General features: G+C 37.6%; 1 protein-coding gene across 3 annotated transcripts in view; it reads left to right on the forward strand.

Moving 5' to 3' along the window:
- The window catches only part of LOC127447972 (double-stranded RNA-specific editase 1-like), a 203,684-nt gene that overhangs the window by 61,268 nt on the left and 127,041 nt on the right, over window positions 1–15,375 (forward strand). For all 3 annotated transcript variants that reach the window (XM_051710243.1, XM_051710244.1, XM_051710245.1), the window contains one exon: window positions 13,436–13,518. In XM_051710243.1, the coding sequence (XP_051566203.1) occupies window positions 13,436–13,518 (83 nt within the window). The remainder of the gene's footprint in view (window positions 1–13,435; window positions 13,519–15,375) is intronic.

The raw sequence follows: 15,375 nt of genomic DNA on the forward strand, positions 1-15,375 counted from the left end.
TACCACGCTGGAATTCACTGAGCTCCTGAGAGCGGCCCATTCTTTCACAAATGTTTGTAGAAGCAGTCTGCATGCCTAGGTGCTTCATTTTATACACCTGTGGCCATGGAAGTGATTGGAACACCTGAATTCGATTATTTGGATGGGTGAACGAATTTTGGCAATATAGTGTGTGTGTGTGTGTGTGTGTGTGTGTGTGTGTGTGTGTATGTGTATATATATATATATATATATATATTGCAATTATAATAATATTTTCTAATTCAATTAGAATTAGAATTGTCTTTATTTAGGAAATAATGTAAATGAATATGGATTTCTATATTTTTCTTTTCTTTTATTTCGTTTCTTTCTGACACACATAAACATAAATTTCATGTGATAATTATTTTTGTGTTTTTTTGTGGTGGGGCCAGTGAAAATGTTGGTAGGTACAAATCTGAACTACTGGCCTGAAAGGGCCAGCAGGAAAAAAAGAAGCCTTATTGTTGTGCCCTGATAGGGGCTACTGTGAATGTCATGGCTGCTTGTCTCTGTTAGTGGGTCATTATGGAAGATGTTACATTGTTAATGGCTTTCCTTTCTGATGAGTTGTGGAGCATTTCACATACGTAATCCCTGGCAGGGAAAAGACGTGAATATAGTGACTGCTTTAATTCATTGCACAAGCACGACTCGCTCGTGGCTCTCTGCATTAAGGGTCTCTCTCTTTCTCCTCTGCACCCTGGAGGGGGATGGGGAAAACAGAACACTGTCCTGGTTTTCTGCAGATTGCTAGCTGCTGGCAGTGGCATTGACGTCTTTAGCAGATGATTGTGGTGTGGATGATGGGCTCTCGGGGCGAGGTGAGGGCAGGGGCTGTTCACAAGAGTGGAAGAAATCACTGTGGATCTTGTTTCATTCACTTGGAGATGGGAATGATTGTTGAAGCATCCATCTCTGGTATTTCATTGCTGAGTGATTAGGGCTGAGCAATATATTGTATTATTTACAGTATTTTTGCGATGTGTTTGTTAGTGATATAAAATTGAGGAATGTTAAAGAATGGCCATTTAATTTGGCCATTATGCTAGTCTTTAAAGTTAGTCTTAAGGCTAGTATTGGGATCCTTTCATGCCTCGCTAGCATGAGAGCATAGTGTCTCTGATTTGAACTTCATTCGCTAAAATGGGGTTTGAGTTGGTAAGTTTGATTCATTTTTCTGAATTGTTTTAAAGTTTGTTTCAGTAAATCTGTTCTACATGCTGCTTCTACATGTAATATTTTTTATGTATTAAAAGTTTTAGTAAAAATAAATAATATTGCAGTTTATTTCTGTGCATTGATACATAAAAATGATTAAAAATCATCCTTGCCTGTATTTAGTGAAAAAACTGCGTGGAAAACATGCCCTGATTATTTTTTTAACAAGATTTTAACTTTATTTTCCTAAAATTATCAATCACATTAATTTTGAATGTACTTTATTTTGATAATCGATTACTCTAACGATTATTAGATCGATTATTCGACTATTCAGCGATTATTGCAACGATTAATCATTAGCTCTTAACTGATTATTCTGCTTGTGCCCCGACTTAAAAAGGTTGTATTAAGTGTGCTTACTAACAATAAAGAGGACAAAATCATCTTTTAAAAATACCTCTAAATGACATTCACTGAATTAAAGGGGAAAGAAAAAAGTTTTTGATTAATTCAGTAAAGAAATTCACTGTAAAAAATCCTATTGTTATCAAGTGTTTTGTATTTTTTTCCATTTAAAAATGTCTAAAAATCCTTAAAACAAGATACATTTACTTGAGAAGCAGCATATAAGATATTTAGACTTGCTTTAAGAGAATGTATCTTAAATATAAGTGTATTTTGTATATAACTGTATTTATTCACTTGGTTATACTTCTGCGAGTGCATTAAAGACAAAATATACTTATATTCAAGATCTATTTTCTAAAAGCAAGCCTAAATATCTTACATGCTGCTTCTCAGGTGAATGCATCTTTTTTTTTATTTATTTTATTTTTTTTTTATAAAGGATTTTTAGATATTTTTAAATATTTGTATTTTTAATATTATATTCAACATTCTCAGATAACAATTTCTTCTTCTGCAGTATAGCTGCTAAAGAAAATGTACATTGTTTTAAAGGAGTTTTAGATATTTATATTGGAAAACAAGCCAAAACAAAAACAAATCAAAAATGTATTTTGTTGCAGTGTATAATGGGGCAAAGACTACCCTCTCTCACCTTTCTGTTCACTTCAATCTCACTTTAACAAACAAAAAAACAAATGCTTGAGGGACGAGCGTCCCTGCGACAGAGTGTGCCTAAGCCGGGTGCAGTTTCAATCTCTCCCCCTTAGATTGGGACATTCGCTCAACTCATTGAAGAGGCACTGACCGCATAGAGAAATGTCAGTTTTGGAATTTGTAGTTATTTACATGACCTGCTTCCTTATTATTTGACCTTTAATAAAGCATTAAATATAACTGCATTTAAGACATAACGCCTCGGTGTTTCCTTTATAGAGCTCCAGCTCCGCTTATTCCACAACGAGAATGCTTCTGTATTTACTTATTTTGTATTTTTGCATTATAATTCCCTCATACTTTGCGATCTACATCACCTGAAGCTGTTTGGAAAGTTTATAGTGCATCTAGACTGTGAGCTGTGTAATTCTTCCTCTCTTCAGTCAGGCGCTAACTGCAGTGCTGCTGTCACGTGTCATCATGTAACGTGTGGGCTTCTAGTCCTAACTTGTCGTATTTTTAGTTTATGTTATTTTAAAGATTAATTCATAGGCAGTCTCACACAGAATCTCTGCTTGCAAAAAGTTCAGCAGATTTCTGCAGAACTGGAACACCTGTCGTTCACAAAGTGCTGCACATCCCCCACCCCTTGCGTCTTCGTTAATGAATTAGTTTTGGCTAATTTGCCAATGCTTTTATCTACCAATAAGAATGTAGTATTCTCAGCTGTTAAGCACATTTAATTTTTTTCAATGTTTAAAATATTTTCTCATATCCCAGCTTATATGCAGAGATACAGTTGAAGTCAGAAGTTTTTATACACTTAGGATGAAGTCATTAAAACTAATTTTTTAACCATTCTACAAATGTAATATTAGCAAACTATAGTTTTGGCAAGTTGTTTAGGACATCTACTTTGTGCATGACACAAGTCATTTTTCCAACAATTGTTTACAGACAGATTGTTTCACTTTAATTTGACTATCACATTTCCAGTGGGTCAGAAGTTTACATACACTAAGTTAACTGTGCCTTTAAGCAGCTTGGAAAATTCCAGAAAATGATGTCAAGCCTTTAGACAATTAGCCAATTAGCTTCTGATAGGAGGTGTACTGAATTAGGGGTGTACCTGTGGATATATTTTAAGGCCTACCTTCAAACTCAGTTCCTCTTTGGGAATCATGGAAAAATCAAAAGAAATCAGCCAAGACCTCAGAAAAAAAAAGAAAATTTGTGGGCAGAACTGAAAGAGCGTGTGTGAGCAAGGAGACCTACAAACCTGAATCGGTTACACCAGTTCTGTCTGGAGGAATGGGCCAAAATTCCAGCATCTTATTGTGAGAAGCTTGTGGAAGGCCGCCCAAAACGTATGACCCAAGTTAAACAATTTAAAGGCAATGCCACCAAATACTACCAAAGTGTATTTAAACTTCTGACCCACTGGGAATGTGATGAAATATATAAAAGCTGAAATAAATCATTCTCTCTACTATTCTGAGATTTTCACATTCTTAAAATAAAGTAGTGATCCTAACTGACCTAAGACAGGGAATGTTTTCTACGATTAAATGTCAGGAACTGACTAAATTTATTTGGCTTATGTGTATGTAAACTTCTGACTTCAACTGTAACTATAAGAGAGAACTTTTGCTTGGTTTATTTGAGTGTCCTGACCAACCCGGTGATGGCGTCAGTTTTGAATTGCGTTCTAAAACATTTTGTAAAGCAACTACACACAAAATCAAGCTTACGTAGCTTCAAATGTCTTCGTTCACGTTCATACATAGAGCATGTTTCTGCCTTTAGGCAAGTAATGGTTCCATTTAACTGGCCCCAAAATCTTTCACACTGGCCCCTTATTGTTGATCCCCCGTTCCTCTAAGTTGCCTAGGATGCAGCATCAGTGAATCTGTATTTCAAGATGTGAACTTATGTAAATATTAAACAGCAAAGGGCTGTGATTTAATCAAACAGTCTGCATGCGGCACACGCTGCTCGTGCGCAGATCTGTCCTAAGCACACTTGAGACCATTTTGAGCTCGCTCCACAAACGTTTCCCCCTGCTGCAAGAGCGGAATTCTGTGGGAAACACTGTCAGCAGCTCACCTCGGCAATCCAATTTCAACATCAGACCCAATTGATCTTGTTTCTACATGCTGTGGACTTTGGATGTTCAGTGGTGAAAGCTACTGTATTAGAGCCTGAATTTGTCCCATCTACTGCTGTCACAGGATGGGAAGAGCTTGCTTTTCTAGACAGTGAGAATGCAGTAATGTCCATCACTGGGGCCATCTGAGGGGTCTGTTTGAGCATGCTGCAGTGGCAGTGCAGTCAAGCCCCGGGCCGGAGAATCATTGGAGCTGTAGATTGCTAATGATTGCGTCTCAAGGGAGTAGACTGAAGAGAACCATTATAAAAGGAATGTTCACATGTAAATGACAGCTGCTACTTATTTGGATGGTCTGTGGTAATGAGGATGCAAGTGTGTGCAGTTGTTAGCGCACTAGTGTTAGTAAAAGGCCAAGACCTCATCTTGTGTCCTACAGGTGTGTTCACACTTACAAGTTACTAAATCACTTGAGGTCGCCCAGTCACTGTACTGTTGTTTGCTAGTAGGTGTTTCTACTTGACTGCCATATCTAACTTTATCAGGTGGCGGTTTTCGTGAGCTTCACTGTCAGCACTTCCATTGAAAGGGTTGGGAATCGAGAAATGCAAATCCATAAAAAAAGTAGACACTCGGTTCTGTTAATGTAACTGTTTACATTGTTAAAAGAATGTGGATGGAATACCATACAAAAAGACTAATAAATAATAAGTTTCAAACTACCAGTGTCCGATTTGTGAACAATTAATTTTTTTTAGTCTGATCTTTTCAGTCAGTGAAGCGAAGTGTTGTCCGAAACACTAATAATTGACTTTTCCAAGCCGATTCCTTCTAATAAAGGTGAAGTCATTGAAGTAAAAATTGTTTACGGAATTGCTGGGGAATAAAATTTGTCAAGTAGATTTGCTATCGAACCAAATTCTTGCAATTTCAGTACTCATTGGTAGTCACCTCATTTGCAAAAAACAAAACTCTGCAGAACTTTGTTGTATCGCCAGTAGTGTCTGTCACCTGTAATCGCCAATACTCATTGAAAATGAATGACTTGGTTTACTAATTTTAACAACTTATAGTTCTAAACATAAATGACTTTTTCTGTTATAGCATAATTTCTTGTACAGCTGCTTTGAAACAGTGCCTGTTGTGAAAAGCGCTATTCCAATAAATTTGACTTGTCTTGAATTTGTCAATTTGTAACTGGTTGGTTTGGTTCATTTCTTAGAACTATTTCTATGAAGGATTTTATGAAATTGCTATTGAAAAAATAAATTGAAAGAATATTTTAATAAACAAGACTGCCCACCCACTTTTTCAGCTATGTTGCACTCTGCTTTGCAGTATTACGGAGGCGATTAATTCAAAATGGAAGTTGACCCTCGCTGATCCCAGAGCTGAAGTGTGAACTTGGGTTTATTGTATCATTGTGGAAATAAAAAGGTTTTAATGCAAATAGGCTGTATAACAGTAAGGGATGTGGCTGAGTCACAGTGTTACAACACTTTATAGAAAGATGTTGGGCTTAAGCACTCTCAACCTCTGTCTTTTCAAGTGACGCTGGCCGCGTATTTAAGTGTGAAGCAGTTTCAAACTAGCTCCAATCTGACTTTGCTCTTACTGTGAAAATCAAATGCGTTTCATATTGCTTTACTGTTGTTTTTGCAGTAAATGGAGTTTTGGTTGGGATCCTTGGGTGCTCACTGCATTATGGTTATTATGGATCATTTGCTTGAATTGCCTGTAGTGTTTTCGTAATGTAACTGATCCTTAGCACTATGTAATTTGCAGCCACCATGAAAGAGGGGATTAAGACTGACTGTCTGTCTTGGTAGGGTTCATTCTGAGTGCTATGCTTAACGTAATTGCATGTTATCACGCAAAAGAAGCTTAGTGGAACCACATCTCTTCCCCTCTACCACTATTTTTTCCTTAAAGAGGGCAATCCATCACATTCAAACAAAATGCCAATGTTTCTTTTCTGTCATTTTCGTTAACTGGCCTGTTGTCAGTAAATAGCCGATATTCTTGAATAAGACATTGGCTATTCACCTTTTCAACTGTTGTCGAGAATTCAGGGCTCTGTGCGTGGATGACAAAATTTGCTAGATTTTGAGCTTTGGTTATTCCATTCTATGTGACTCTTATCGTAGTTGAATAGAAATTGGTCTGTAGGAGCAGGTTTTTTTCATGTAAACCAAATTAGATTGAGGCTTAATAAGCAGTTGATACTGTGTGTGTGTGTGTGTGTGTGTGTGTGTGTGTGTGTGTGTGTGTCTATGCATTTATGTGTGTAAATGCTGATAATGGTTTTGAGAATCGACATGTAAATACATAATTAGCTAGAGGGAAATTGGCATGATTAAGATCAGGCATGTATGTTATCTTAAGTGACTTTTGAAGAACAGTGCTGAGGGAGCTGACCAATTTATTGTGCCTTGGTTTGATGGCTAGATGGTTTTCGTGCAGGACAGCCAGGGTGGTGTCAGAGAATTTAATTTAGGCAAGAAACGTGAGGGCAGATCCTGAGTTGGCATTGATGGCTAGGTGGATGTGGTGCAGGACAGCCAGGGTGGTGTCAGAGAATTTAATTTAGGCATGAAACATGAGGGCAGATCCTGAGTTGGCATGTTTGAGCCATTACTTTCAGCCGCAACACATTGACTAATTAACTTCCATCTGGAAGCTTTTGCGTAGAGGTTTTCTGTATTGAAAAATAAACATTTTGCTTTCCCTAATACCACCCTCATGCATGCTAAACAGATCCAAATCACAAAGATTTAGCATCACCCATTCTGTCTAAAATAGAGGAGACCGGGGCTAGTTGTCACACTTCTTACTCCAGAGAACATTTCTCAAGATAGCTTTATTTTTTAAAGGCAATTTCTATGAAGGCAAATACCTTTAAGTCTTTGTTACGAAAAAGCTATAGAACATTTCCACTGTTATTGCCCAGAAAAAAGAAAAAAAAAGTTGCAGGTCATTGAACATGTTAATCATATTGGGGCATGTCATCACACTGTAGGGGGTAAGTTATCACAATGTTAACCTGCCATTACATAGACTATTATAGGTTTTTCAGCACAATTTTAAAAGTAAAATGTATTCTAAAGCACATTTATGTGCAACAAAACAATTTATGAAACTGCAAAAATGTAAAAGGCAAACTATGTTTTGGCCAACAAATATTGTAATTTACACATTTTATGAATTGAAACAATTTTAAACATGCCAACTTTCCCCAAACAGATATTAATGAAAAAGGCCTTTGTTCTGAAAACATATCTCAACTTTTTGGTTACAATCTTGCTTAATCGTACAGTTTACCATTGGCTGAATTTATGCTAGTGTGGTTTAATTTTGTTCATTTATTTACCCAACACCCATTACACACATACAGAATTGAAATTTTAGGTGTTTCAAATGGCTTCAAAACCATCAAACAAAACCACTGCTAGTGAAAAAACACATTTGTGCAATTGGACTTGATTTAAAACCTTACAGGCTAGTTACTGAGAGATAGCGTGTGTGTGCCTCAGTCTCTTCTACTCAATAAAACCACACTCCTTTGCACTGTTTATGGTTTGAAGCTTGATTCATTTTCATGAATTCCCTCCAGTCCTTTTAATGACACTGTCTTGTTAAATAAGATTGATGTTTATTTCATTGTTGAGCCTGTCATCTACTTTTAAGACTGCCAAATTCCCGGTGGTACATTATCGCTCCCCTGCTGCATAACTGGTTCGAACTTTCCATCGGAGCCAATTTGGTTGATAGCGCCGTTACTTCAAACTCCCCAAAATAGAACCGGCATGGAGCAAGATGAATTTTAATCAAGCCCATGCTCGATTAGATGCCAGTGAACCCACAAACGGCCGCCTCTGCATGAATATGAAATTGCCATCAGCCTCATAGATCAACTACAACAACAATCAAAATTTGTCTTCCTCATTACCAAAGGTTCAGACACAGATCAAGGATTTGATACTTTTGAACAGTCATCAACGTTCATTGAATTCTGAGCCGTTGGCCCCCTGCAGTCATGATGTTATAGATTCTCCATTCCGTTAGGGGGAAAAAAGACCAATCCATTAGTGGCATGGAGAGGGGCTGTCTACATCTGACTGAAATGTAATTTTTACAGAGCTAGATCAAGTTAGATTTCTCCTTGTCACTGTGGTGGCCCAGCTGAAACTGTCCCCTGGCCCCAGGGCCCAGGGCTGAGGGAAAATTGAGTGCACTCTTGCAGAATTCAATATGACACGCTGGAAAAAAAATGGCCTCCTGTCTCTCAGATATCCATCCGACAGCTCCAGACTCTTGTAGACATTCAACTGCAATAAATAATAAATCATGTTTGGATGATATTAATAAGGTCGTTTGATTTGGTGACTCCGCGGTTTCTGGTAGCAGTACATGTCTGAGGGCTGTTACGGAAATAATATCCAACATTTTGGGGTACAGAGGTGACAGCTTGTCTACTTTAAAGAATAGTTCACCCACAAATGAGTATTCTCTCATCATTTACTCACCCTCATGCCATCCCAGATGTTTATGACTTTCTTTCTTCTGCAGAACACAAATTAAAGGTTTTTAGAAGAATATCTCAACATCTGTAGGTCTACACAATGCGCCACAAGTGAATGGTGGCCAGAACTCTGAAGGTCCAAATATCACAAAGGCATCAGAAAAGTAATCAATACAACTCCAGTGGTTTAATCAATGTCCTCTGCAGCGATCCAATCGATTTTATATGAGAACAGACCAAAATGTAACTCCTTTTTCACTATAAACCTTGACACCAGTCTCCTTGACTATCGTGATTTTAAGCTCAATTACACTTGCTATAGTGCCATCTAGAGCTCTGTGCATGCGTCAAGCACTAGGAAGTGTAATCGAGCTTGAAATCATGATTGTGCCAAGAAACTGCAATGGCACGATGTACAGTGAAAAAGGAGTTATGTTTCCTAAAAGGACATTTTTGTCATTATTCACTATAATCTATAAGACAAGGTTTAAGGACAAAATTTTCATTGTTGGGTGAACTATTTCTTATAGATAGAGGCAAAATAAAGTAGTTTAAATGGCAATCATCAACCGTATTTGCGTTGATGATGAGATATTTTTACAGTGCCACATGATAAAATGTGCAATTCTACAAGCTGTTTTAGTATACAAAGGCACAGGCAGTGTACTGTACTTTACCCAGGTGACTGCAGTTTGCGTTTCTGCTGAGTCGGCAGCTTATCTTTAGCAGTTTAGGACTCACTAGGTCTATAATGTCTTAATTTTGTTCTGTCTACAAAGCCATACTGACACCCACAATATTTAACCTCCTGAACTGTATGTCACAATTGATGCCTGGGGCTGGATGCATATACATAGCTGTTAACTTTTAACAATTAGTCTGACTAACTAAAGACACCACAGAAAGCATGTTGCATAAATCAAGCTCACAGTTTCGCATTGCATTGTGGGAAAGGACACTGAACAGCTTAAAAAATGGCCGACAGTGGATGCTCAATATAGTTTTCATTCGCTGAAACAATTTTGTTTGAATTTTACCATTGTAGACTTCAAATCTTCTACAAAGTCTCAACTCAAGTCACTTTTAGTGCTCAACTGAAGCACCCACAAGCTCGGCTGATATTATTTTCCATGGCAACATAGAATGTAAACAAAAGTTAGCCTGGGGGTCTGCTGTCTTACATTTTGGTCTTAACTTAGACCGATATAAGTTTTTATGCAACTGACTGAAAATGTTAAGACCAAAATTTTAGGAACTAACTAGTAAGACTAGTCTAACACTGTTTTATGCAACCGGCCCCTGTAAGGTTAATAAGCTAATAGGTTTACATTGACCATTTTTCCTGGGTCTAGCTGACAGAGTTTTAAAGGTGAAGTGGGTAATTTCTACAACATTAGTGGCACCATATGGATCTGCAAAATATTTGTTTGAGCAATATTGGTTCAATCAGTGGTGTGACTTTGGGGCTGCACTACCGGTTTATTCCAACCAGTGACAAATGGGTGGAGTGTTTGAAACTTGTTTGAAAACCGTCTGAAGTTTGGCCACAGGAGTGAAATGCAGTTGCTATTTAAGAGGGATAAATCACCAGGAGTTCATTTCAGTGAGCGCAAAATGCAAAACAAAGCAATCACATTTGTGTTTTGCATTTAGTAATCCAATGTGCTTTTATTTTGGAACTGAAAAACTACTCTAACCATGATCAGATAATTCTGATAAAAGATAATTTTGTCACTTTGCATATTATATACAGTAAATCCTCAATGCTAACACATATGGACTTAAAAACAATAAAACTTAAGTAATTTGCTCTTGTTTGTGCTGTAAGGGATTGTTTTGGCGTATTTTCCAGAGTAAGCAGTCATAGATCAGATTTGGGCTTTTGATAACACTTAGTACATTTTCATTTCTGTGTAGCTGAAAGTGCAATTTTCACTACAGGATTATTTATATTGTCAGATATTTATTCAGTCAGGCAGGGACTAAATTACATCTCATGCATTCCTGTTTAACACCAGAAAATGTGTTGCATCGCAGAATGTTACAAATATATTTTTAAATAAAATGACTCTGTGTCCAGAAAATGGTTATGAAGTATGCAGAGTATTTCAGGAAAGAACCACATGGCTGTTGAGCTTATGTGAACAGCAGATGCTGTGGTTTTTAAGGCAGACTGACCACAAGGGTGAAAACGGTGTCACTAGTGCTGACCACAGGGAGTGAACATGCTGTTATTCTGCTCATAAGTCTGAAGAGAGATATTAACATTAGAAATCCTGATGAAAGTGCCTGATGATGACCTAGTGCTGCCACTTGTTACTGCGAGTGAAGTTGAGTGCGGCAGTGTGCGATAAATCAGATATTCACAAAATATTTGCAATGATTTTGCTGCCTATATAAAACTAAGCAACATCTTAAATATTGCTGTATTTGAATGTGCTCTCGGTTTAGCCATTACATTTCTTATAGTCTGTTGTGTTGAACATCTTTCCAGCTGAGCTAAGATCTTGTTGCTTTACATCTTTATCTTTTTCTCTTGATACTTACTGTAACTGCTCTGAGGAATAACCTCTGACCTGACTCCCATGTGCAACCTTATCCAAATCCTGCCTGAACTCTTGGCCTCTGGCCTAAACAAATAGTTTCTTGACTCCACCTGAACATCCTGATCCAGCCTTTGTTTTCTGCTTTAAAAAACATCCATTATTCTCTTGTTGACAAATTACTACCTGTAATTCTAACAGTAATTCATGTCAGCTGTCAAACTTGTTTTTCCCTTCCCCGATTTTTAACTTGCCAGATGTAGCTTTGCAGAGTTACATCGAGGCAGAAAATTAGTTTTTTTTTTTTTTCACCCAACACTTTCTTTTTAGGTGTCGGTCTTCACTCAGTCCACGTCCAGACTGTTAAGCCTTTCATACCAACTGGAATGGTGTTTTCCTCCACCGAAAATGGACACTTTTCACAGTACAAAATTCTAGTACTGCATTCTAGTACTTTGGGAAACGGTGCCGTTAGAAAGCTGAAAATTTAGATTTCAAACCAAAACGGATTATTGTGGACGTGCACCAAGTCTAGAGGTGGGAATCATTAAAAACCTCACAATTCAATTATGATTCAGGGAGCCAGGAATCCAAAACGATTCTCAATGGAGCTCAGATTCCCAGGAACAGCATGGGGCGGAGATCTTAAGCGAATTAAGGTTGCTTGTAACCAGTTTCTATTTCTGCTTGTAACCAGAGACCAGAAGCGGCTTTGGTTCTTTCTAAATAAGATGCTGCATCAAAGCTATCTTAAACGTTACCGGTTTCAATCAGTACTAGGCTTGGTTACTGTGGATGTGCACAGGAATTACCAACATTTCAAGTCTCATGCGATTGTGTTTGTGTAAATACATTTATTCCAAAATGGTATAGTTAATATAATGGTAGTTTTCTATAGAATTTATATAATAAAACTTGTTCAGCTTTTTGTACTTAACTCTGCTCTGTTCCTTTTTTGCAGCATTGCACAACACATGCCAGTTGTCTGTACAGTTTTGTCCTGTGAATGCTTTTTTAGTTCAAAAGAATAATTAAGAATTGATTTACTGCAAACATTTTGAATCTATTTGGCTACAATGGATGTTTAGTGCAAATTATTACTCTGGAAAATTTAAGTGCTTTTCACCCATTTTAGAGCATATCAAATATCGGCAGAAAAATGGATGGGAGCCTACATTTTTATTTTTACAGCTAAGGAGTCCAGTCCAAGTCCGTGTGCGAGCAAAGAGGCCTAAAAACCTGACTCAGTTACGCCAGTTCTGTCTGGAGGAATGGGCCAAAATTCCAGCAACTTACTGTGAGAAGCTTGTGGAAGGCTACCCAAAACGTTTGACCCAAGTTAAACAATTTAAAGGCAATGCTACCAAATACTAACAAAGTGTATGTAAACTTCTGACCCACTGGGAATGTGATGAAAGAAATAAAAGCTGAAATAAATCATACTCTCTACTATTATTCTGACATTTCACATTCTTAAAATAAAGTAGTGATCCTAACTGACCTAAGACAGGGAATGTTTTCTACGATTAAATGCCAGGAATTGCGAAAAACTGAGTTTAAATGTATTTGGCTAAGGTGTATGTAAACTTCTGACTTCAACTGTATCTTTTGGTTTGCGTCCATAAAGTTCAGGAAAAAAGGAGAAAATAACTCTGAAGTACCTTTTGTTTGAATTATGTAATTATCTGGATTATCCAAAACTATGTATTGCAGCATTTAAAACTGTGACAACCTACTGCAGCCCAATACTTCCCTCGCACATGTAGGCCTAAATCAGCTGCCTGCCACATTGAGATGGAGGATGAAACTTATTTAAAGCTTCCCATGTTTTAAGGAGGTGTTTAAACTTTGATGCTTTAGCGGAAATGAAGAACATGTATAACATCTGGTTTTTAAAGGAATGATGCTCATTTCTCTCTCCGACTACCCCCCAAAGTTTGGCATTGCTCTTATTTGAGTAGTTAAGGATCAGCTTGAGCTATGGACTGATGTTTTATTTACTCCTCTGTGTTTCAGGAATGATTTTAGAGTCACAGCTGGAAGGTTCTTGTTGAAGACTGTTAGAGATTGCAACATCATCCATTTCTGCTCTACAGTGGGTAAGTAAATCTCCAGTGAAAAACATGTTTAAAACCTGTTGGTGCTCATTGACCCCACCCATGGGCCTGACTTTATTTGCTTAAATGAGTTCACATTTACTGTACAGTGTGCCGTTCAAAATTGTTCAAAAATTACATCTGTATAATTTGTCAATATTGTTAACTTTTTATTGGCAAGACCAGTGCTTCTCAAACTTTTTAGGCCAAGTACAACCTTCGATCAAATCAGAACATTCAAGTACCACCTAGTCACCACCAATGTTCACTCAAATATTTTTTGCATTCGGCAGATATACATTTTTAGCGTAGTTGTAAGGATTGTGAGCAACATACACAATGCCATATTTGATTAATATCAACAAAATAAAAAAAACAATAAAATGTTTCTAGAATGGCTGTTTAATTGATACCTAATAGGCCATTTCAGAGCAAACACTTAAATGTCGAATTATATCCATTATTGAATATCTTCAAAAGTCTTAAAATGATCGTTCCCTGAATTATATTTTGTAAATAATTTGTATATATCACCCAGCCCTAGTAGGCTCTCTTGATGTAAACTGTGGATGTGCAATGGAAAATTACATCAATTTCTCATGGTAATACGAAGCAGCCTTTTAAGAATTAAAGAGTTGCATTAATTTATTTAACAATGGTGATATGAATATAGCCTTTGTGCCAGGTTTCCAGGACTCATCAGAGACATAAGGCAAAGATGAATTTACATGGCTTTGGATTAATTTACCTCTCACTTTTCAGGTGTGATGATGTGCTTCAAGTTCTGTATTGGCATTCAGACAGTATACACTTACATTCATTAGCACTTACAAAGCAATTCACATTGAATGTGTTCTCTCAGTCCCTTGCATCATTTCTGTGCTATTCTAAAGCAAGTAATGGAGCAGGATTCTTTTGGTTTCGTCTGACAAAATTAAAACCTGAGCTGATCTGCATATCACGGCCAAGAAGCCGGTCCGATTTGAAGGAATCATGATGTTCATTCAGGCTGATGGGAAAGGCTTTTCAAAGCTGGTATTGTTTGAACACTGTTTCTGCTGTCTCGATGCTTGTTGCGGCTTAACAAAACCTCGGGGCTTTGTGCGTCCCTGGTGAAAAGCTTCTCTTGTTTTATATGTAAGCCATCAGAAGACATGGGTGCCTGGGGTCTGGAGCGTTCTGGGATTCTGGACCCTTCAAGGTTTATTCAGCTTCATTTACTTTGAGAATTTAACTGTCTTACAAAACGACAGCCTTAAGCCTGCAGTGAGGACTCATGGGAGCTGCAGGAGATGAGCACCTGCTCTATGTTCCTCTGCAGGTGATGCAGGGACAGAGACTTCCGATAGCAGAGATCCTTACACCCTATCTACACCAGGCATGTCAACACGAATGTTCTAAACCATTTAATTTGTGTAGTAGCACCAGCGCGTGTAGCGCAAAATGGAACGCAGCACCTGTTTATTGTCAGCGTGACAGACGCGCCGCAACGGACGCTTCCAGTGTAGACCCGCATCATTGATTATAACGGGGTGCTTTTGACGCGCCGCGTCGCTCATGTCCAGTGTAAACAGTGTTATTCAATCAAGGACATTCATTCATAAGTTTCATGAAAACATCACTCTTTCGCTCTCATTCTCATAGACCCATGAATGGGTAGACGGTTTGACCAAAGTCGTGTATCACAGTATGACTATTCATTACAATATATTTATTTGTACTGGAAATTCAATTAAAATTATTTTTAGATTAAATAACCATGTGGTAGTGCCCATAGTTGGATAATTGGGATAATGGAATTCCAACAATCTAATCTAACCAGAGACGGACTGCAATATAATTTCAACTTCATTATGTCAA

The sequence above is a fragment of the Myxocyprinus asiaticus genome, chromosome 11, assembly GCF_019703515.2.
Source record: "Myxocyprinus asiaticus isolate MX2 ecotype Aquarium Trade chromosome 11, UBuf_Myxa_2, whole genome shotgun sequence".
In the NCBI taxonomy this organism is placed as follows: domain Eukaryota; kingdom Metazoa; phylum Chordata; class Actinopteri; order Cypriniformes; family Catostomidae; genus Myxocyprinus; species Myxocyprinus asiaticus.